The sequence below is a fragment of the Dasypus novemcinctus genome, chromosome 23 (assembly GCF_030445035.2).
Source record: "Dasypus novemcinctus isolate mDasNov1 chromosome 23, mDasNov1.1.hap2, whole genome shotgun sequence".
NCBI classification, from domain to species: domain Eukaryota; kingdom Metazoa; phylum Chordata; class Mammalia; order Cingulata; family Dasypodidae; genus Dasypus; species Dasypus novemcinctus.
In genome coordinates, this window is record NC_080695.1 from 33,751,491 (window position 1) to 33,774,725 (window position 23,235).

The following is a 23,235-nucleotide window of genomic DNA, read 5'->3' on the forward strand; positions in this document are numbered from 1 at the left end:
CCCACTGATTGTTAGGAATGTTTGTTTAGCCTCCATATATTTGCAGATTTTCCCCTTTCCCACCTATTATTGATTTCCAGCTTCATTCCATTATGATCGGAAAAAGTGCTTTGTATAATTTCAATCTTCTTGAATTTATTGAGAGCTGTGTTGTGGCCCAAAATGTGGTCTACCTGGAAGAAGATCCATGAGTACTTGAGAAGAATATAACTTGCTGGTTTGGGGTGCAGTGTTCAGTATATGTCTATATTGTGCAGCTCGTTTATCATATTGTTCAAGTTCTCTGTTTCCTTCTAAATATTCCATCTAGTTTTTCTGTCTATTGATGTGAGTGGCATGTTGAAGTCTCCCAACTATATTGTAGAGATGTCTATTTCTGCTTTCAGTTTTGCCGGTTTGCCTCGTGTATTTTAGAGCGCCCTAGTTAGGTGCATAGGTATTTATTATTGTTGTACTTTCCTGGTGCATTGTCCTTTTTATTCTTCATCTCTTGCTCTTTTTTCATTTAAAGTCTGTTTTGTCTGATACCAGTGTACTACCCCTGCTCCCTTTTGATTACTATTTGCGTGAAATATCTTTTTCCAACCTTTCACTTTTGGTCTATTTGTATCCTTGTGTCTAAAATAAGTCTCCTGCAGACAGCTTATGAATGGCTCATATTTTCATATCCATTCTGTCAACCTACGTCTTTTGGGGAGTTTAATCCATTAACATTCAGTGTTATTACTGAAAAGACATTACTTACTTCAATCATTTTATCCTTTGGCATTCATACGTCTTATTTTTTTCCATCTTTTTACCTTTTTGTTTACCTTTAATGCAAGTCTTTTCTTCTACACTCTTCTTCAAACCTCTCTCTTTTCTCTTCTGCCTGCATAACTCCTTTTAGTGGTTCCTGCAAAGCTGGATTCTTTTTTACAAACTCTCTTAGTTTCTGTTTATCGTAAATATTTTAGGCTCACCCTCATATTTGAAGGACAGTTTTGCTGGATAAGGAATTTTTGGCTGGCAGTTTTTCTCTTTCAGTACTGTAATTGTATCATACCATTGCCCTTTGACTCCGTGGTTTCATCTGCACTAAGTCCTATTGGACGTCCCTTGTATGTGATGTTTCACTTTTTCCTTGCTGCTTTCAGAATTTTCTCTGTATCTTTGGCATTTTGTCTTCTGCATATTTATGTGTCTTGGGTAGGTCTGTATGAATTTATTGTAATTGGAGTACGCTGTGCTTCCTTAATACGTGTGTCATTTCTTTCATGAGGGTTGGGAAATTTGGGGCCATTATTTCCTCAAATACTCTTTCTGTCCCTTTTCTCTCTTCGTTTCTTCTGGAACTCTATGCCAATGTTATCATTCAGTTGTTATCATTCAGTTCCCTGAACCACTGCTTATTTTTTTCCATTCTTTTCTTTCTCTGTTCTTCTCTCTCTTCAATTTCAGTTGTTGTTTTATCTACATCACAGATTCTTTCTTCGATGATTTCAAATCTGCTGTTGTGTGCCTTTATTGTATTTTTAATCTAACTCATTGTGTCTTTCATTCCCATAAGCTCCGTTATTTTTCTATTCAAGATTTCAAATTTTTCTTTGTGCTCAATCAGTGTCCTTTTAATGTACTTTATTTCTTAAGCCATGTTGTCCTTCAACTCCATGATTTGATTTAGGAGATTTGTATGAACTTCATAGATTAGCTCTTTTACATCCTGTGTCTCATCTGGAGCTTTGATTTATTCCTTTCCTGAGTCATGTCTTCCTTTTTCTTTGTATGGCTTGTAAATTTATGCTGATGTCTAGGCATCTGATTCTGATGCTGAGTTTACTCATGATCAGTTTCTCTCTCTTGTCTAGGGATTTACCGTTAAGTATTCTGTGTACTACCACTGTTCTTTGACTCTTAGTTCAACTTGTTCTATATATTTAGGATTGCCCCTGTTTATACTGCTCAAACCAGGGTTAAAGACCCAATAATGGGGTGTAGGCCAGTGTCCAAGAACCTTGGTGAGGGGAACAGTAAAGGTACTTGCTTGCCTCTTTTATGTATTATTTTTCCCTTTCCGTGCTCTTCTCTAGCTTGGTCAGCAGATGGCACTCTTTGGCAGACCTCTCAGCTCAGATCCCAGATGCTAGGAGGAATATATTCAGTGTTACTCTGTAGTAGGTAGCACAGAAGCAATGTCCTCAGAGTGGGACAAACCTCACAAACAAAATTTCTCAGAAGCTCTTCTCCTCCCTTAACCAGCTGTACTGTGCCTCACTCTGCCTCCTCAGCAGCCAGCCTGGGACAGTAGGGATGGTATTTGAGAAGCCAAATTATCTTTAGCTCCCTGTGGAATCTCAGTGCAAACAATGCCTCTGGCCCACCTGGCCTGGAAGTGTGTGACCCCTCCAATGCAGCAGCCAAAGTTCCCTGGACAAAATCTAAATTGCTTTAGGTTTGTCCTCCTCTCTCTTCTTTCATGGGGAATAGGACCCTGAAAACCCCTGAGTCCATAGCCTCTGACATCCGCCGACCGCTGTTTATTTAGAAGTTGGGGATATGGCACCCGCTGCTGCTTGTGCAGCTTTTCTCATGGGATTTTTCAGCCAGCTGAGACTCCTTTCCTTCACCCCACTCTCTTCTGGGTGGTGTCTCACCTTCCTCTGGTGTAGCCCTCCAGACAGTCTCCACTTGTCCTCTGGCTGTTTTTTCTGGGAGAGAAGTGATCCCTCTGCATATCTAATCCTCTATCTTCTCAGTAGTCCACATTCTTATTTCTTAAAGGGAGAAACAGCATGAGTTAAAAAGCCAGAGCCCCGAACTCGAATTATTTCTTTCTCTTCTTACAGCTCAGCCTTCTCCCTGGGTTCCTGCCTCAGCTGATAAGTGGAACACTAGAGATCAGGAAGTGACAACCACACGTCTTCCTAGAGGGTTTCAGGTAAATTTTAATTGTTCCCCCGTCTTTCCTCCTAGGGTGTTCAGTCGCAATGCTTTCCTGTGCCTTCACTGTCCTCAAACTTTGTATTACCTTCCTAGCAGCTTCACCCCCAACCCACCTCCAATTCTTTTTCCAGAGAAGATTGGACCCAACCTTCTGAGATGGGACCCCTTACTGGATCATCATTCATATGACTTTTTATAGTATCCTCAACTTCATTTGGTGCATAAATTACACTTGATTCCTTGATTTCAGTTCTTCTTGAGGGTCCTTAGAAAGACCCATGTGGTTATTTGGGTAGTTATTGGTGTTAGTATTGTTACAGGAACCATTGAAAGATGTCCACATGGTGAGGGATTTCTCCTACAAAAAGAGTGTGCATCAGATTCCTGACCTCTATCAGGATATCAGGAAGGAAAGTGTTGGGAACATGGTCTCTATGGGTAAGGATTCTTTTCCTTTTCAAACCAAAGTTTTGGAGATTTCTCACATTTATTTCTACTGATAATAAAATAATTGCTTATAAATGTTAGCACTTAAAGGACCTTGTCTAGTATAATCACTTACCCATCTTCTTTTACCAGTGGGGAAAAAATAGTAATTTAGTGATTAAAAAGTTAGCTTTATATGACTGTCATACTTAGATTTTTTGAGAATGTAAATTTACAAACATCCACTAGCCTAACCCTCCATAAAGTTACACAGTCTTTTTAGGGTTTGTTTTTTGTTTTCCCAAACTTTTTATTTTGAAATAATTTCAAACTTACAGGACAGATATAAAAATAATATAAAATCCATGCAGGAAAAAAAAAAAACCCATATAGAGAACTCTAAGATATCCCTCTTCCCTGATAATTAGATACATCAGTTTTAATATTTGCCATATCATTCAATCATTGTATCGATTTATCTATTTTCTAAACATTTGACAGTAGATTATATGCATCATGCTTCTTGAACACATTTCATTATAAATTCTTTAAAAAAAGGATATTCATTTACATTTATCAGAGTCAAGAAATTTAACATTAATATAAAGCTGAAAAGGAAGTGGAGGTGGCTCAAGTGATGAAGCTCTTTCCTCCCACATCAGAGGTCCCAGGTTCAGTTGCCAGTGCCTCTGAAGGAAACAAGAAAGGCGAACACACAGCAAGTGCAAACAATGAGTGGTTGGGATGAAATAAACAAAATATAAAGCTTACAGTCTATATTCCAGTTTTTTCAAATATCCTAGTAATGTCCTTAGGTTTGTTTTTGTTTAACATAGTAACCCCTAGCATAGTGCCTGCCATATACTGGGTCCTGGTAAATATTTGTTGGATGGATGGAAATCTTGTAAACAGAAGGAAAAAATAATAACTTAAATATAATAACCTGATAGTATATTGTGAATCATATAAATAGCACAAGTTTATAGGCAACACACAGCCATTTAAAATATCACTCTACAAGTATATTTTTGGAAGATTATGTCTTTATCTGCATTAGCAGTAGGGTTAGATATGGTTCATATGTGAGATTCAACTGAAAGACTAGTTATGAATAAAATTACGAGCCAAAACTATGCACTAATATACACTATAGACATGTGGTCTCTAATAGAGTAGCCACTAGCCACACATATTATTTAAATTTAAATTTAGTAAACTCATTAAAATTAAATAAAAAATCCTGTTCCTCAATGGCACTTGCTACATTTGTAGTATTCGATACTTGCCCAATACAGCTATTGTTATATGTTACAGAACATTTCCATCATCCCAGAAAGTTATATTGGAAAATATTACATAGAGACACCAATAAAAGAGATTATAAAATGGACCACATCAAGCTGAATGGATAAAGATAAACCAACAATTGTTTTTCATAGAAAACAATTAATAAAAATGTCCGTCTTAAAATGATACCAATAACCCACCAATAACAAAGTACTCTTCCATATTGGACATTGGACACTTTATAGATGATCATTTATTTTTTCCAGAACCTCCTTGAGTAGATGATATTATTCCATAGAAAACTGAAGCTCAGAGATGTTAAGAAGCTTTCTTTGGTCAAAAAGTAAAGTCAGTGGTAGAGCTAGGATTCAAATTTAAGACACGTTGATCTCTACAGCTTTTGTAAATGACAAACTCTCAATTTCTTACCTATTCTTTCATCTATTTCTTATTAACTTTACCAGAATGCTTCCAAAAATTCTTGACTCTTATATCATCAGTGTGTGTAAATATGTACATGTACATGTATGTTTGGGAAAGAAGAATATGTAGGGAACAGATACATACTTTGTTTTACAAATAATATTGATTAGTCTCATGTTCTGAACCTAAGCAATATTAAATACTGAGAGGGAATAAAAGGAAATAAAATATGTACTTCTTAACCGTTAATGGTTTTCCAGAATAGCTTGGGAAAGAAGTGAAAAATAAAATGATAGTATAAATTAGCAGATGATTATGCCAAAGTTAGTAGATGATTGGACAAGGCCTTTAAAGGATAGGTGTGAACAGTGGTCCTGGAAAGTATGCTCTATTGGAAGGTTGCAGCAAGCCGTAATGACCTCTATATCTAGCATGATATATGTTTTTCTTACTGCAGGTAATACAGTGTCCATATCTAATAAGATAGTCCAGTTGGAACAAAGAAAGGAGCCATGGACTATAAGTTTACATTCCTCTAATAAGAGGAATATCCTACAAAACAACTACATCAAAGAAAAGTCAGTCCATGCTATTCAAATATCTACAAGGAATGCAGGAAAAATGTGGAGAGAGCAGCAACAGTGGGGTTTAGAAGATGAAAAAATAGCAGGCGTACATTGGAGCTATGAAGAAACTAAGACTTTTCTTGCAATTCTCAGAGAGTCTCGCTTTTATGAAACACTTCAAGCTTGTCCCCGAAACAGCCAAGTATATGGTGCTGTGGCTGAATGGTTGCGAGAATGTGGCTTCCTCCGAACACCAGAACAATGTCGGACCAAGTTCAAAAGTCTCCAAAAGAGCTATCGAAAAGTGAGAAATGGCCATTTACTGGAACCCTGTGCCTTCTTTGAGGACATGGATGCTTTGTTGAACCCTGCAGCCTGTGCTTCATCCAATGATAAGCGAAAGGAAATAATATCTCTTCCTAGACTAAAGAAAATTGGTATCAATGCTAAAGAACAGATCAGTTTGGTGGAAGAAGAGGAAGCTGCGGAAGAATCTGATGGTGATGAAATGGGCATTGAATTAATCCACAAGTCTGAGATTTGCAGTGCCCCTGTCTTGTTTCAAAACTTGAGTGGTAAGAATTGTACTTTTTTTCCGGTGTGAAAATGGATGTTGTTGTGGTCTTGTAGGAAAAGATGTAATCATGAACTGACCAAACCTGGGGAGTGCAGCCCTGCACACCTTGCCACTTATCACTATAATATGGCCACATAACCAAAAGTACTCTAGGGTATTTCTTGCTGCCACTAGCACAGTATGAGTAAGGATACTGAGTTACTGTGGAGGGTTCTTTTTCAATTTATTTTTTTTTTTTTTTAATTGACTTTGTAATAATATTACATCAAAAATATATATGTGAGGTCCCATTCAACCCCGCTCCCCCACCCCCCCTCTCCACCCCCAACAACACTCGTTCCCATCATCATGACACATCCATTGGATTTGGTAAGTACATCTTTGGGCACCTCTGCACCTCATAGTCAATGGTCCACATCATGGCCCATACTCTCCTCCATGCCATCCAGTGGGCCCTGTGAGGATTTACAATGTCCGGTGATTGCCTCTGAAGCACCATCCAGGGCAGTTCCATGTCCCAAAGACACCTCCACCTCTCATCTCTTCCTGCCTTTCCCCATACCCATCGTCCACCATGTCCACTTTTCTCAATCCAGTACCACCTCTTCTATGTGGACATTGGATTGGTTGTGTCCATTGCACCTCTATGTCAAGAGGAGGCTCAAATTCCACATGGATGCTGGATGCAATCCTCCCATTTTCAGTTGTAATCACTCTAGGCTCCATGGTGTGGTGATTGTCCTTCTTCAACTCCATCTTAGCTGAGTGTGGTAAGTCCAATAAATCAGATTGTAGGTGCTGGAGTCTGTTGAGGCTCAGGACCTGGCTATCACATTGTCAGTCCAGAGATTCAAATCCCCTAAATATATCTTAAATCCCAACGTTAACTGCACCTCCAGCACATTAACATGAAAGTCTTATGAAGGGAGATCCCATCTGAGTCCAGATTCATCACACATAAACACCATTTCCAAAGAGGGGCCATCTGCCCTGGTAGTTAACCCCATCAGCCATGGCCATAACTCTCATGGGTCTCTTTAGCCTTCAAAGGAACCAATATCTGGGGGTTGTATCTGCTTTATCTGTCTCTCTGACTCTGCTCAGTTGTGCATGAGGCAATCCTTCTGCCAGCCTCCAGACTCTTTTTTAGAAACTCATAGCCATATAAACTCATTTCTCCTTTCCATTTCCCCCTTACTTTAGGTCAAACAGCATTTTAAAGTCATGTTATTTTATGTAGACATGGATATTCTGCTGATCCGCATTGAACCTTCCGTATAAGGTCCTTTTCCAGTTGCATCATCAGTTGGTATTCGATAGTGGTCCCTCGTTGCCAGGGAGGCTCGTCCCTGGGTGTCATGTCCCACGCTGGAGGGAAGGCATTGCATTTACATGCTGAGTTTGGCTTCGAGACTGGCCACATTTGAGTAACATGAAGGCTGACAGGAGGAAATTCCCAGGCACAATGTTGCTCTAGGCCTTGTTCTTATTTTAGGTTTATCAGCTCACAAGCATAGTCATTAGCATCAGGGGCTCACTGTTGAACCCTCACTCCCTCCAGGTCCCCGCCGCTGTACCTGGGAGACTGTCGCTGCTCCCCTAGGGACCGCGGCAGAGCACCACTGGCCAGGAACCCAGTACCCCCCCTGCTGTGGTTTTTAATTGTTGCCACTATGAGTATATCCAATCATTACCATGCCCCCTGGACATATGTTCTGTACAGCTCCCTGTCAGCCATATATCACCTGTCATTGGTATCCCATACCAGTATCCCTCCATTGCCATTGTTGAAACACTCTGTGGTCCAGAACTCCCCGAAATTTGAAGCCCAATATAATGTCATGGTCCCTTACTAGGGAATGGTATATAGCGATGGGTTTAAAGGATGGATAAAGAACTTGGATAAAGTTAGATAAAGAACTTAGATAAAGAATGTTGACTTGAAACAATTCCACATCCTATCCTTTTTTTTTTTTTTTTTTCCCCCCCTAATTATTCAGCATTTCTTCACAGGAGTCCTAGACCACAGCAATGCATATATATAATATACAGCACTCCCATACATCCACCACAAAACCTTTTTCCTTCCACAGCGATACTCTTACAACCTTTTCACATCATATTTACTTAAGGTGATGTACAGAGTCTGAGATATTAGCTTTCTAACAAGGTAATATCTGTGCTTACATTATGGTGCATACTTTAGGATACACAGTTCTTTACATTTTTAGTTATCGTATGTTTTACATTATGGTTTACATTATCAGTCTGTCATCTCCTATATGTTATGGTGTAATATTACATGTTTTATATCCATCCTTGTGTACTCTCAAAAAACTCCTCTCTTGCCCCCCTTTTACTTTGGTTCCACACATTTAACGTCCATTTTCCCTTCCACCTTGGTGCCCACAGTGACAGCCAACCTTCGTTTCCTGAGGAGCCACTTCCAGAAATAGATGGAATAGTGTTCAGGGCCTAACTTGCTCAACTGCCCCAATGCCTTGGGAGCCACCCTTTCTCTCGAGGGATACAGTTCCCTCTATTTGGTGGCATTAGTCCTCCCCAGGATGTGGGTCCACCCCCACTCTCACTACTTGGGATTTTACCCCATGGTGTCACCCACTCTGGCAGAATGAGCATTTAGGCATTCCCCAGGAGCCCGTCCTGCATCAGACCCTCCCCTCCAAGCATTCTCAACAGGTAACCCTCTTTATTATATTTTGATATGATTTTCTCGGCATTTTACTCTCCACCACCTCCTGACCCTCTCCTGTGTTCGTATGCTCCCCCTCCCTCCCCCCACTTTTGGGCAACGTTACCCAACCATCCCTCCCCAGCCACCCTCAAACCCGTAAAGCCCTAACCAAAGGCAACCCCTTGCCCCCATTTTATCTCTTCTTTGTGTTCATACTTACCACCATCTCGTCTTAAATTCCCCCCCTGCAGACATCGGCTCATATCCTTCCTCCACCCTCCGATTTCCTGTAAGCCTATCGTTCAGTCTCTTGCTATCTAGGGCAGCTTGTTTATTTCATATCATTGAGGTCATGTAGTATTTGTCCTTCAATGTCTGGGTTGCTTCACTCAACATAAGGTTCTCAAGATTCATCCATGTTATCACATGTGTTTGTAGTGTGTTTGTTCTTACAGCTGAGTAGTATTCCATTGTGTGTATATACCACATTTTATTGATCCACTCATCTGTTGATGGGCATTTGGGTTGATTACAACTTTTGGCAATAGTGAACAATGCTGCTGTGAAGATTGGTGTACATATATCGGTTTGTGTCCTTGTTTTCAGTTCTGCTGGGTATATACCCAGCAGTGGTATTGCTGGGTCATATGGCAAATCTATGGCTAGTTTTTTGAGAAACCGCCATACTGTCCTCCAGAATGGTTGGATCCTTCTGCATTCCCACCAGCAGTGGATGAGTGTTCCCCTTCCTTCACATCCTCTCCAGCACTTGTATTCTTCTGTTTTTTTCATAGCTCCCAATCTTATGGGTGTAAGATGGTATCTCATTGTAGTTTTGATTTGCATTTCCCTGATAGCTAGAGATTTGGAACATTTTTTCATGTGCTTTCTTGCCATTTGTATTTCTTCTTCGGAGAAGTGTCTGTTTAAGTCTTTTTCCCATTTTTTAAATGGGTTGTTTATCTTTTTATTTTCAAGATATAGGAGTTCTTTATATATGCAAGTTATAAGTTTCTTATCAGATATATGATTGCCAAATATTTTCTCCCACTGTGTGGGCTCCCTTTTTACTTTCTTGACAAACTCCTTTGAGGTGCAGAAGGCTTTAATTTTGAGGAAGTCCCATTTATCTATTAGTTCTTTTGCTGCTCGTGCTTTTGGTGAGATATTCATAAATCCATTTCCTATTACAAGGTCCTGTAGATGTTTCCCTACACTGCTTTCTAAGGTTTTAATGGTCTTGGCTCTTATATTTAGGTCTTTGATCCATCTTGAGTTGATCTTTGTATAAGGTGTGAGATGGTAATCTTCTTTCATTCTTCTACATATGGCTATCCAGTTCTCCAGACACCATTTGTTGAATAGGCCACTCTCTCCCAATTGAGAGGGTTTGGTGGCTTTATCGAATATTATGTGGCTGTATATGTGAGGTTCTATATCAGAGCTTTCAATTCGATTCCATTGGTCTATGTGTCTCTCCTTATGCCAATACCATGCTGTTTTCACCACCGTAGCTTTATAGTATGTTTTGAAGTCAGGTAGTGTGATTCCTCCAATTTCGTTTTTCTTTTTCAGTATGTCTTTGGCTATTCGGGGTCTCTTTCCTTTCCAAATAAATTTCATAGTTAGTTTTTCTAGTTCCTTAAAGAAGGCTGCGTTGATTTTTATTGGGATTGCATTGAATGTGTAGATCAGTTTTGGTAGGATAGACATCTTAATAATGTTCAGTCTTCCTATCCATGAACAAGGAATAGTCTTCCATTTATTTAGGTCTTCTTTGATTTCCTTGAACAATCTTGTATAATTCTCGTTGTATAAGTTCTTTACCTCTTTAGTTAAATTTATTCCTAAGTATTTGATTTTTTTATTTACTATTGTGAATGGTATTTGTTTCTTGATTTCCTCCTGATCTTGCTCATTATTGGTGTACAGAAATGCTACTGATTTTTGCGCATTGATCTTATATCCTGCGACTTTACTAAACTCATTTATGAGTTCTAGAATCTTCGTTGTAGATCTCTCAGGGTTTTCTATGTATAGGATCATGTCATCTGCAAATAATGACATTTTGACTTCTTCCTTTCCAATTTGAATGCCTTTTATTTCTGATTCTTGCCTCAGTGCTCGTGCAAGTACTTCTAAGACAATATTAAATAGAAGCGGAGACAGTGGGCATCCTTGTCTTGTTCCTGAGTTTAGAGGGAAGGAGTCTAGGATTTCTCCATTGTAAACAATATTGGCTTTAGGTTTTTCATATATACTCGTTATCATGTTAAAAAAATTCCCTTGTATTCCACTCTTTTGGAGTGTTTTTATCAAGAAAGGGTGCTGTATTTTGTCAAATGCTTTTTCTGCATCAATAGATATAATCATGTGATTTTTTTCCTTAAATCTGTTTATATGGTGTATTACGTTGATTGATTTTCTTATGTTGAACCATCCTTGCATACCTGGGATGAATCCCACTTGGTCGTGGTGTATAATACGTTTAATGTGTTGTTGAATACGATTAGCAAGTATTTTGTTAAGTATTTTTGCGTCTAGGTTCATTAGAGAAATTGGTCTGTAATTTTCCTTTCTTGTGATGTCTTTGTTTGGCTTTGGTACTAGGGTAATGTTGGCATCATAGAAGGAATTGGGTAATGTTCTTTCCGTTTCAATGTTTTGGAATAGTTTCAGCAGGATTGGTGTCAGTTCTTTCCAGAATGTTTTGTAGAATTCACCTGTGAAGCCATCTGGCCCTGGGCTCTTCTTCGTTGGGAGATTTTTGATAACCAATTCTATCTCTCTGCTTGTGATTGGTTTGTTAAGATCATCAATTTCTTCTTTCGTCAATATGGGCTGCTTATGTGTTTCTAGGAATTTGTCCATTTCCTCTAGATTGTCATTTTTGTTGGAATATAGTTTTTCAAAATATCCTCTTATGATAGTCTTTATTTCTGTGGGGTCAGTGGTGATATCGCCTTTCTCATTTCTTATTTTGTGTATTTGCATCTTCTCTCTTTTTTTCTTTGTTAGTGTTGCTAAAGGTTTGTCAATTTTGTTAATCTTCTCAAAAAACCAGCTCTTGGTCTTGTTTATCTGTTCAAGTGCTTTCTTATTTTCTATTTCATTTAGTTCTGCTCTTATCTTTGTTATTTCCTTCCTTCTTCTTCCTGTTGGGTTACTTTGTTGTTGTTTTTCTAATTCCTTCAAATGTGCAGTTAGTTCTTCAATTTTTGCTCTTTCTTCTTTTTTGATATATGAATTTATGGCTATAAACTTCCCTCTCAGTACTGCTTTTGCTGCATCCCATAAATTTTGGTATGTTGTGTTATCATTATCATTTGTTTCAAGGTAGTCATTGATTTCTTTTGAGATTTCCTCTTTGACCCACTGTTTTTCTAAGAGTGTGCTGTTTAATTTCCAAATCGTGGTGTGAAATCTGGGCTTCTGTCCCTTGCAAATCTCCAGCTTGACTCCACTGTGGTCAGAGATAATGTTTTGTATGATTTCAATCTTTCTGAATTCGTTCAGCCTTTCTTTGTGGCCTAGCATATGATCTATCTTGGAGAATGATCCATGTGCGCTTGAGAAAAATGTATATCCTGCTGTGTTTGGGTGTAGCGATCTATATATGTCTATTAGATTGAGCTCCTCTAATATACTATTCAGATGTTTTGTTTCTTTGGTGATTCTCTTTTGAGATGTTCTGTCCAGAGTTGATAGTGGTTTATTAAAATCCCCCACTATAAGTGTAGATGTATCTATTCTTTCACTTAGTTTTTCCAGCGTTTCCCTGACGTATTTAGAGGCACCCTTGTTAGGGGCATAGATATTTATGATTGTTCGATCTTCTTGACAGATTTTCCCTTTCACTAAAATGTAGTATCCTTCTTTGTCTCTCACAATTGTTTCACATTTAAAGTCTATTTTGTCTGATATTAATATAGCTACTCCTGCCTTTTTTTGGTTATTGTTAGCTTGTATGATTGTTTTCCAGCCATTCACTTTCAATCTCCATGCGTCTCTGGGTCTAAGATATGTCTCTTGTAGACAGCATATGGATGGGTCATATTTCCTTATCCAATGTCCCAGTCTGAATCTTTTGATAGGTGAGTTTAATCCGTTGACATTCAGTGTTATTACTATCAAGGAATTATTTGTGTTAGCCATATTTTGATTGGATTTGTGTTTGTCATATTTTGTTTGTATATATTTTTTTGTCTTTTTTGTTGTTGTTGTTGGTCTTATACTCTCCTCCAACTTTGCCTTTCCTGTTTTTTCCTTTCTTCCTGCAGAACTGCCTTTAGAATTTCTTGAAGGGGAGGTTTCTTGTTGGTATACTCTTTCCGTTTCTGTTTGTCTGTGAATATTTTGAACTCTCCTTCATGTTTGAATGCTAGTTTAGCTGGATAGAGTATTGTTGGTTGGAAGTTTTTTTCCTTTAGTACCTTGACTATATCATACCACTGTCTTCTTGCCTCCATGGTTTCAGAAGAGAAATCAGCACTTAATCTAATTGAGCTTCCCTTGTATGTGATGGTTTTCTTTTCTCTTGCTGCTTTTAGGATTTTCTCTTTGTCTTGAGCTTTGGATAATTTGATAAGTATATGTCTTGGGGTGGGCCTGTTGGGGTTTATGACTTGTGGAGTGCGATGTGCTTCTTGGATATGTACATCTGTCTCTTTCAGTAGATTTGGGAAGTTTTCAGCCATTATTTCCTGCAACACTCCTTCTGACCCCTTTCCCTTCTCTTCACCTTCTGGAATGCCTATAATACGTATGTTTGAGCGTTTTGCATTGTCATTCAGGTCCCTAAATCCTAATTGGATTTTTTCTATCTTCTTATTGACCCCTTCTACTATCTGTTTGATTTCTGATGTACTGTCTTCCACATCACTAATTCTCTGCTCTGTCTCTTCTAGTCTGCTGATATTTGCTGCAAGTGTATTTTTGATTTCTTGAACTGTGGTGTTCATTCCCATCATATCTGTTATGTTTTTGCGTATGTCTGCAATTTCCCCTCCAAGTGATGTCTTCATGTTGTTAACCTCTTTCATTACTGCATCAAATTTGTCGGTGATAAATGTTCTGAGTTCTTTCATTGCTTGTGCCAAGTTTTGCTCCCCTTCGTGATTATTGGTTTGTTGATTGGATTCAGTCATGTTTTCCTGATTATTGGTTTGGTTTGTAGATTTTTGTTGCTTTCTGGTCATCTCTTTATTTTGACGAATTTAATCAGTTCCTTAGCTTCTTTGTCTGCTTTTGGAGGTTAATTAGTTGTTATTTTTGCATAGGTGTTATATCTTCTCTTTGTCACTTTTTTCTTCTTATTCAAGTTACTTGTTGTTGGTTAAGTTCACTTTAGAAGAAAGTATTAGTGTTGGGGAAAGGCAATTGTGTCAGCAAGGGAAAAGTGTAAAGTAGTATTAGTAATGTATGTTAACAAAGCAAGAATATGAGATCTGGGAGGAGGGAGGTTAGATTCATGTAGATTGTACAGAGTTATAGCTGTAGGTAGAGTACCTTTTATGAAGTAGATGACTGAATATGGGCGGAATATGGTATGAACTACAAAGCTATTGTTTTCATGAGAGAGGGAAAAAGAAAAGAAAGGTAATAGTTTCAAGAGTGGATAACAGACAGAAAACAGAGCAAAGGTATTAGAAATTAAGAGTTAGACACTTTGTGGATCAAAGAATGGGAGGTGGGGGTTGGAATATAGTAGAGACAGTAGATGATAGTGGATATCAAGATGCAGGGGAAGGGGGATAGTGTAGGTAACCTAAATCAGTTCACACAGAAATGAGGCAGTGGAGGATGGGAAAACCCAGCAAATGTGAGGTGTTCCCTGTAGCACCTATTGTGTACTTGAATTAAAAATAAAATAAGTGGGAAATGAGGGACAAGAGGGAAAGAGAAAACCGAAAAAAAAAACCTAATTATAATAAAGAAAAAAAGAAAGACAAGAAGAAAGGAAGAAAGAAAAAGAGGATAAGCAAACGGTGGGGAACAGATAGGGGGAAGAGTGATACAGGTATACACGTGTCACAATTGCAACACTATCTAAAACAACAACCAAAAAAACCCCTAAATAACTGTATATAAAAAAAAAAAAGGACTTTGGGGGACACGCTAGGAGAAAAGACTAGGGGATAATGCAATATTAGCAATCAGGGCGTCAAAAAGAGTAAAAAATAAGATAAAGTGAAAATAAAAACAAAACAATATGAACCAATATAGATAAAACACAAACGTTAAGGTCCAAAGCACTCAAGGATCCCAGGTAGACCCCAGAGCGTGATGGATTCAGGGGTGGAAAGTCTGAGACACTGAAGACTCAAGAGGTGTGAGTCTGGGGTGTGGACCGCCAGAGTCCAGGGGACCCAGACCTGGGAACCTCAAATCTGGTCCACGGAAAGCTTAGGAGCCCCGCAGTGCAACACAGCCCTCAGGGATCCCCGTAGCTGGGTGCCAGCCCCGTGGGGGAAGCCAGATCCGCGAATTCTAAATTGAATGTCTAATCCCTGAAATTCACCTACTCCTCAGGGTATCAGCCTTTGGACAGCTCGCTCCCTGTGCTCCCACGCAACGGCCACTTGAGGGCGCCTCTACACCACGGCCAGTTCAATGACCCAGATCCCAAGCCCCACCGGGTGGGGTGGGCTTCAGCTGGAAACGCGGAAAACAGACTCTAAGATCCGAAATCCCAAACTTCGCAAAATATTCCCCAATCAGCTTCCAGACGTGTCCTCCTCCCTCACTGCACCCTACAACAGTCTCCCAATTGTGTCCCCTTATTGCTCAAAATCCAATTCCATTGCAGATCGGCAGCCGGACCTGTGGGGATGGGGCTCCAGGCGGAAGCGCTTCCCCCCCTGTCCGGCAACTAAAACGTCCCCCGCTTCACAAGAAAACACCGTCTGTCTCCCCAAATCAATCCACCAAGGAGTCTTGTCCCAACAATCCCCCACCAGCCAGCACAGTATCCGCGAATTTCTCAGCACTGCAAAGCCTCCAGAAAAAGGAAAAAAAAACCAAAAACCCTGGCCACCGCGGCTCCGGAGCTGCAAGAGCGCCCGCTACCGCGGCTCCGCCCACCCAAGGAGGGAACTTCCCACGCCCAGCTGGGATCTCCGTTTATATATTATAGACGTATCCTCTCTGTTACCTTCCCACTGAATTGACGTCCAGACACCTTCCAACCAGCAAAAATCCCCGAAACAGCGCGGTCCTAAAGAGCCTTCAACGCTGCCCAGCCGCCCCCTGCAGAGACACTACCAGGCAAGCTCACGCAGCCACCATCTTGCCAGCCTCCTCCTCTTTTTCAATTTAGAGCCCAGTATGTATTTTGAGTATTTGAGACCTTATGAAATGAAGATAAATGAAGTCAGAGGTTCTGCGGCTAGCATTATTTGGCAATTGATATAAAGCAATCAGCCACATTTGATTGTAGTAAGTAAAAGATGCATTATTTTACTCTCCAAGGTAAATAATGTGTAACTAACAAAGGAAAAGAATGAAAAAAATGAAATAATTTTTTTAATTAATCTAAAAAAATACAAGAGAGAGTAAAAGGAACACAAGAAAGAAAAAGTAGTAAGAGGGTAGATGTAAATCCAAATATATCATTAATTACAACCTTAAAAGACTGAGATTATCAGGCATTTAAAAAATAACTGTATGTTGCTTATAGGAGATATGTCTTAAATGTAAGAACAGAAAGATTTTGAAATTAAAAGGATAGAGAAAATACCATGCAAAAGAAAGGTGATATAGAATATTTGGGTATTGGGACATGTAGAACTAAGTTGCCAGTTATCTATGTGACAGTGGACACTTTAACTCTTTTAAGCCTCAGTTGTCTCATCTGTAGTATATGATTGAGTATATCTCATAGGGTTGTTGTTAGTATTGTATGGGATGATAGTATTATATGCTAAAACATTGCCTGTTATTAGTAATATTTCTCTACTGCACTTATAAAAAGATATTACATTCTTAGAATGGAAAACCAAATTAGGCTAGGACAGCTGGGAGTTACTCATGACTATAACTGTATAAAAGAAACAGTAAATATAATGAAAAAGATGAGAAGAAGAATTATGCATTTGTAGGTATTTACCTAGCTGGGAATCTCTGGACATGAGGGTGAAACTTTTTAAATGTTCTCAAATATGGAAATACAAGTGATAGGACTGAAAAAGACCTCTCAGTGAGACAGAAGATAGAAATTATTTTTTCCTACGGCAGGTTACAAAATGTGCAAGAGCATGTTTAACATTCTGTGTTCACAAGTCCTAAAAAGTTTTATTCTGCTATAGAAGCAGAACATCTGCTGGACTTGCAGATCATTTGATCTCTCATAATAGAGGGCTCAGTGGTATCCAAACCTACTCTGGACATAGTTCTGTTTTTTAAGGAAAACTGATGAAAGAAATTTTAAGAACTTCATAGGGGAAAGTTCCTGTTGGGTAGCCCAGTCCAGTATTCTTAACCATTTTGAAAAGACACTTCTAAGACCACTAAATCACCATAGAAATGGCATTTTGGAGAACTATTCCTACGTTTTCAAAGTAACTTTTTGAGTTAAGCTTAGCAATTTCTATTAAAAATTCCTGCTGAAATTTTGACATCATAGATTCATTTGAGAATTGATATCTGTACTACTTGAGTCTTCCTATCCAGGAATATTGCATGCCTCTATTTTTTTTTTAAATCCTTTTATATCTTTCAATAAAATAGTATAGATTTTTAATAGACCTTCTTATTTCTTGCTAAGTTTATTCCTAGGCATCATTGTTCCTGATGTCAGTGGTATTTTTTACCTTTACATTTTGTAATGTATATACTATAGAAGCTACAGATCCCTTTTCTGATATCTTCGAATTTTATCCCTTAATGACAGGTGTGCACTGGGGATATGAGGAAACCAAGACTTTTCTTGATATCCTCCGTGAGACTCGGTTTTATGAAGCCCTTCAAGCCTGTCATCGGAAGAGCAAATTATATGGTGCTGTGGCTGAACAACTGCGAGAGTGTGGCTTCCTGCGGACCCCAGAACAATGCCGAACCAAGTTCAAAAGCCTTCAGAAAAGTTATCGCAAAGTGAAAAATGGCCATGTCCTAGAGTCCTGTGCATTCTACAAGGAGATGGATGCCCTTATTAACTCTCAGGCATCTGATCTTACTATCAACACCCCAGGAAAAGTCCCATCACCTTCAAGGCAAGAACAAGGCGGTATTGAGATTGAATCTGAAGAACCTACAGACTGGGAACCTGAGGAATCCTCACAGGAGGCAGTAATAGAAGATTCTTTTAGTGAGAGAATGAGTGAGGAGGAGGAAATTGAACAAGAGTTAGAATTCCAGGGACCTCCAGGTCTACTGCAAAGCCCGAGTGGTAAGTAAGGATCATCAAAGGGCTAAACAGAAGAAAGTATGATTTACTAAAAAATCAGATCTGGCACATTGCCCACAAATATTTATTCATTCAACAAATATTTGAGTGCTAGGTACTTTTTGAGGTGATACAGCAAAGGAAAAAAGTAAAAGGAAGTCCCTGTTCTCATAGTGCTTCCTTGAGTGAGGAGCTTACATTCTAGTAACTCAACCTCTGGAATCTGTGAAAGACAAATCTTAGTCAAGTTTGCAGACTACAGCATTTTTGGGGGGAGAGGACACCAAAGTTTTGCCGCAACAAAGGAAGCCAGAATAGAAGCAGCTTCAAGGTTCTAGGGATGGTGAACAGTTTTTATAGGCATCAAAAGAAGTTAGCTTGACTCCTACTGATTGGACAAGGTTTGTCTGTCTTATAGGGGTGGGTTTAGGCCTGATGGACTTTATTTTGTATTTTGTATTGTCAAAGGCAGTGAACTAGAGGCTTGATTCCCTATCTGAGTCAGGTACCTTGGGGATTTCAAATTCCAAAAGATTAAGAGGAACTCAAGAGGGCATGCCTTTTTTTTTGGCTCTGAAGGGTCCTCAGGGCTTTCTCTATGCAGTTTTATCAATTTACCCACTTTTTGTCATTCTCTTGGTTATAAGGGCTTGGCCAAAGATGTTAGTCTTATTTACCACCAGAAGTCTCTCATGCTGCATTGCCAGTTTCACAGGTTAACTGAAGTTTGAGACTTTCATTGTCCCATTTATGCTGGTTTTGTATCCTCAGTTGTATCATTTGTTAAGTTAGTGGCTGCAGAGTAACATTTAAGAGTAGTGAGATCTGACAGTGACTGAGAGATATTGTGAATATGATTACGGGGATAGCAAACTAAGGGGATAGTGCATATCTAAGCCCAGGTCCCCATGATCTTAGAAGCCAGCCAAAAAACAGATTCAGATCAGTCAGCTTTGTGATGTGGGTTGGCTAATTTGGCTATCTCATGAGCATGAACTTCTGCTGCCACAATCTCTTGGTAAACATCCTCTCAACTGTCATTTACAAATACGCAGCACTGGGTTCCCACTAGTGGATGCCTTGGAAAGCCAAATATAGTTTAATGCCTGTGAATTTTGTAGAGTCATTTTATGAACTGCCAATACCATATCAGCTAGTGAGCTGACCTACCCTAGGTAGGAGGTAGATTTCTCTAACTCTAAAGCTACCTTTTCTAATGCCATCTGTAGTCGTATGTTTTCCAAAACAGGAGATACCTGCCTCATTGACAAGGGGAACAATACCAAGAACAGAAAACCCCATGAGTTTACCCTGGGTTTTGGGTTTTTCTATGATCCATTTAGAGTTGTCTCTAGTCTGGCAATATTCTCTTCACAGGTTTTTATATAGTGTGGGAAGAGGCCATATAAGCCTGCATGTTTCTAATTTTCCCTTTTGGAGTTTATCATAAATAGCCATTTGGGGAACAGTGTAAGGTGTATAATGAAAAAAAAACCAATATACAGTTTACAGGTAGTGCTTTGTGTGTCTTATGTCCGCATACAAAATAATGTCCTTGAAGGGCATTATAAGGGTATTTATTGCCTTTAAGTAATGGGATATTGACTTGTAGAGCTAATTGTGGGTAAACTCCAAAAGGAGAATCATTACCATCATTATTTTCATAGTTATCTGATATCTTAGTCCCATTTAACCAACAGTTTCTTTGCCTGACATTTCAGCCTACCAGAGATTTGTGCCTTGTGTGGAATAAGTTCTTATATTATTAAAACCTTGGGGTGCTTGGAGAAAAATGTTGCCTTTAAAAGGAGTCTGGCCCCTGTAGTGCACTTCGGGCTCATGAAAGTAAAAGGAGTTTTGCCATATAAAAACTGAATATTTACTGTACCCTGCAGGGTACCAATTTCACCTGTCTGGTTTCTAGTAAAAACACCACATTTCTTTGATTAGATGGGCCAAATTGTAATTCCAGTCTTGAGGGCTGTTAAGGCATAGCCCAGAGTCATTCCAAAAAGAAGATCTGATTATGTCATGTTTCCTGCCAGTGCCAAGTCTACATGTGTAGGAGGATGATTATTAGAAGAATACCTGTTTTAGGACTAAGTTGGGGATGAACAGATCTAGTGTTTTCTCTGATTGGTTTCATTAGCTGTGTGGTACGCTAGAAGGACAAAGGAATTGTGTTCAAGGTAAAAGTAGGACAGAAACAGATTAAGGAGGAAATAAAAGAAAATCATGGTGAAGGAAGGGTATTACTGGTGATCGAGATTGGCATTGAATTATAAAATGTTTCAACAGATGGTGAAAAGAAAGAGACAGAAAATAAGATAAAAATTCAGGCATGTCTTGATGTGTGATCTTAGGTGTTATCTACTTGTTCCAATATCAGTTGCCATCTTATAAAATCCTTGCATCAATTTTAGCTTGAGATCCAAAATGGGAACAACTTCTCTCAGAGTGCATTTTGTGACAGGTGGACCCAGGAGTCAATTCCCCGTAGTTTTACTGGCATTGTGGTAGTCAGTAAGACTTAAGGCCCTTTCCATTTGGGTTTTAAAGTAGTCTTTTGTTGTTATATCTTCCAGTGTATCAAGTCTCTGGGTTGAAGGTCATGTAGAATCCACTGTAAAGGAATCTGAGGAAAGGTAACCTAAATTTGCAAATGGTAGCATTGGGTATATGCAATTAATCCCTTATAGTAATTAGCAGTTGTGGTGGTTGGCAGCTTTATGTACCCCAGAAAAACATGTTCTTAAATATGAAAGGGTGGAGCCTGTGTTGCAGGGATTGCAGACAGCCTAAGTGGGGGGGGGGGGGGGCCTGTTCCCTGCATTCACTGAGAGCCTGGACTCCATCCTGATGCTTGGAGAGGGTGAAGCGTTCACCCCATTGTTCAGAGAGTGGGCCAGTAGGCAAGCACTTGGAAAGGATGGGGCTGTTGCTCCATCAGGCCTGGAGGCCAAAATATCATTCCATAGACCTTGAATTCTAATGCAGTATGCCTGCTACATTTTGGAATTGTTTGGAACCAATGATCCATTTTCCTCCCAATTTCTCCCTTTGGGAATGGGAATAATTATCCTACGCCTGCCCCTCCATCATATATTGGAAGAAGATAACTTGTTTTCTAGGTTTCACGGGTCCACATACAAAGGGAAATTCTGCCCCAGAACAGAATTTACCTTACTACAAATGAGACTTTGTACTAAGCATTGTTTCTGAGATGACTTAAGGCTTTTGGGATATTGTGATGAAATGTATGCATTTTGCATATAGAAAGAACATATCTTTTTGGTGTCTGTAGGGTAGACTGTGGTGGCTTGAAGCAGTATGTGCCCCAGAATAGCATGTTTTTAAATCTAATCCATTCCTGTGGGTATAAACCCATTTTGATGAGTTTATTTCAGGTAAGGTGTATCCCACCTCATTATGGATGGGTCTTAATCCTATTCCTGGAGTCCTTTATAAGAAAATGGAATTCAGACAGGGAAAGAAAGTTATAGGAGATAAGAACCTGAACCTGAAAGAGAAGAAAGAGACCTGGAGAGACAGCCATGTGTAACCATAAGCACAGCTATTTCCAATAGAAAGGCCCATCCTAACCAGTGCTACAAAAGAGAAACAAGTCTCTCAGTGAGAAGGTGATTTCTTACAAGTGCACAAGCAAGGAGCTGGGGGAATCTTCCCCCAAACCAACCTCCTAAGGGAGGCTAGGGTTTTAATAGGGAAAATGGATTGAGGATTACATGATGACTGCATGATGCATTCCTGCCATGTGGATGATGACTAGAAATTTTTACAGGGTCTCTTGAGGGAGATGTGGGCAAATTTCTTAATCCTGTGTTATATCCTGTATGTAAAACTCCTGTTTGATGTCCCAGTTCACAGCCTTTTATCCCAGAGAAGTTGCAGATTTCCTGGGTTTTAAGGTATTCCTGGAGACATTCTATGGTTTTGCTGAGTTGTTATCTTATTCCTGACTTTCCTGGGAGTAGAACTAGGAAAGTCTGGTTATTGTCCTTCTAGGAACCAGGAACAGAGAGTAAACTACTAAGATTAGGTTAATAGAAAACCACTTCAACTAGATCTGGGGAAGTTATTTGAATTTTTCAAAGATGCTTAAGAAAAGACATTTTTAATAAGCACATTTTCCAGCTGTCACATGTGCCTTGCCATGCAAAAAGCTAAGGACCCCAGGATCATCAGTACCCAGCCCCAGAATGGCACATTTCTGGGGGTGAAAGCATCATCTTGATGCCTTCATTTGGACTTTCTTTTAGCCTCAAAATAGTTAGCTAATAAATTCCCATTTTTTAAGTCCATCTGATTCATGGTATTGTTGTAGGTTGAAGTCCAGTAAAGTAGGAGAAATAATAAGCCTCATGGGCCTTCCCATTATAATTTCATAGGGAATTAACTAGTATTTCCTGCTGAGCTAGATGGTCATCAAGGCTAAGGAAAACTCTAAGCCAAGGTAGTGAGTGAGGGATTCAAATAATTTATATAATTTAAGTTTTAATATACCATTTGTTCTTTCTGCCTTTCCTGACAATTGAGTGTGATAGGGGCAGTTAAGTTTTTGGTTGATCGGTAGGAAAGACCTTGCAAAGTTCCCTGATTACAGTTACAAAAAATGGGAGCCTGTATCACTTGAGAGAATAGCAAGATTCCTCAAATGGGGAAAACATAGTCTAATAGTTGTTTTATCTACTGTGAGGGCAATAGAAGATGCCCTCACAGTAGCTGGCCCAGTGTTGTGGAATTTAAGAGAAGTTCAATTAATTGAGTATAGAGAGGCCAGGACTCAGGAATGATTTTGAGAAGGAAAAAAATGGTTTATTGACGGCCGGCCGGACTCGGGAGCTTTCTGTTTGAATCCCGAGCCCCGAACAAGATTTTCAAACGTCTTTTATACAGAGAGGAAAGGCCAAAGGTCCCTTTGTTTCAGTTCTCAATA

General features: G+C 39.3%; 1 protein-coding gene across 2 annotated transcripts in view; it reads left to right on the top strand.

Annotated features, from left to right (window-relative positions):
- Window positions 1-23,235, top strand: part of ZKSCAN2 (zinc finger with KRAB and SCAN domains 2) — a 53,805-nt gene that overhangs the window by 9,634 nt on the left and 20,936 nt on the right. The window contains exons 3-6 of one of the 2 annotated variants that reach the window (XM_004475966.3): window positions 2,826-2,917; window positions 3,243-3,360; window positions 5,516-6,199; window positions 17,787-18,281. In XM_004475966.3, the coding sequence (XP_004476023.1) occupies window positions 2,826-2,917; window positions 3,243-3,360; window positions 5,516-6,199; window positions 17,787-18,281 (1,389 nt within the window). The remainder of the gene's footprint in view (window positions 1-2,825; window positions 2,918-3,242; window positions 3,361-5,515; window positions 6,200-17,786; window positions 18,282-23,235) is intronic. The other variant, XM_023583935.2, reaches the window with a different exon arrangement.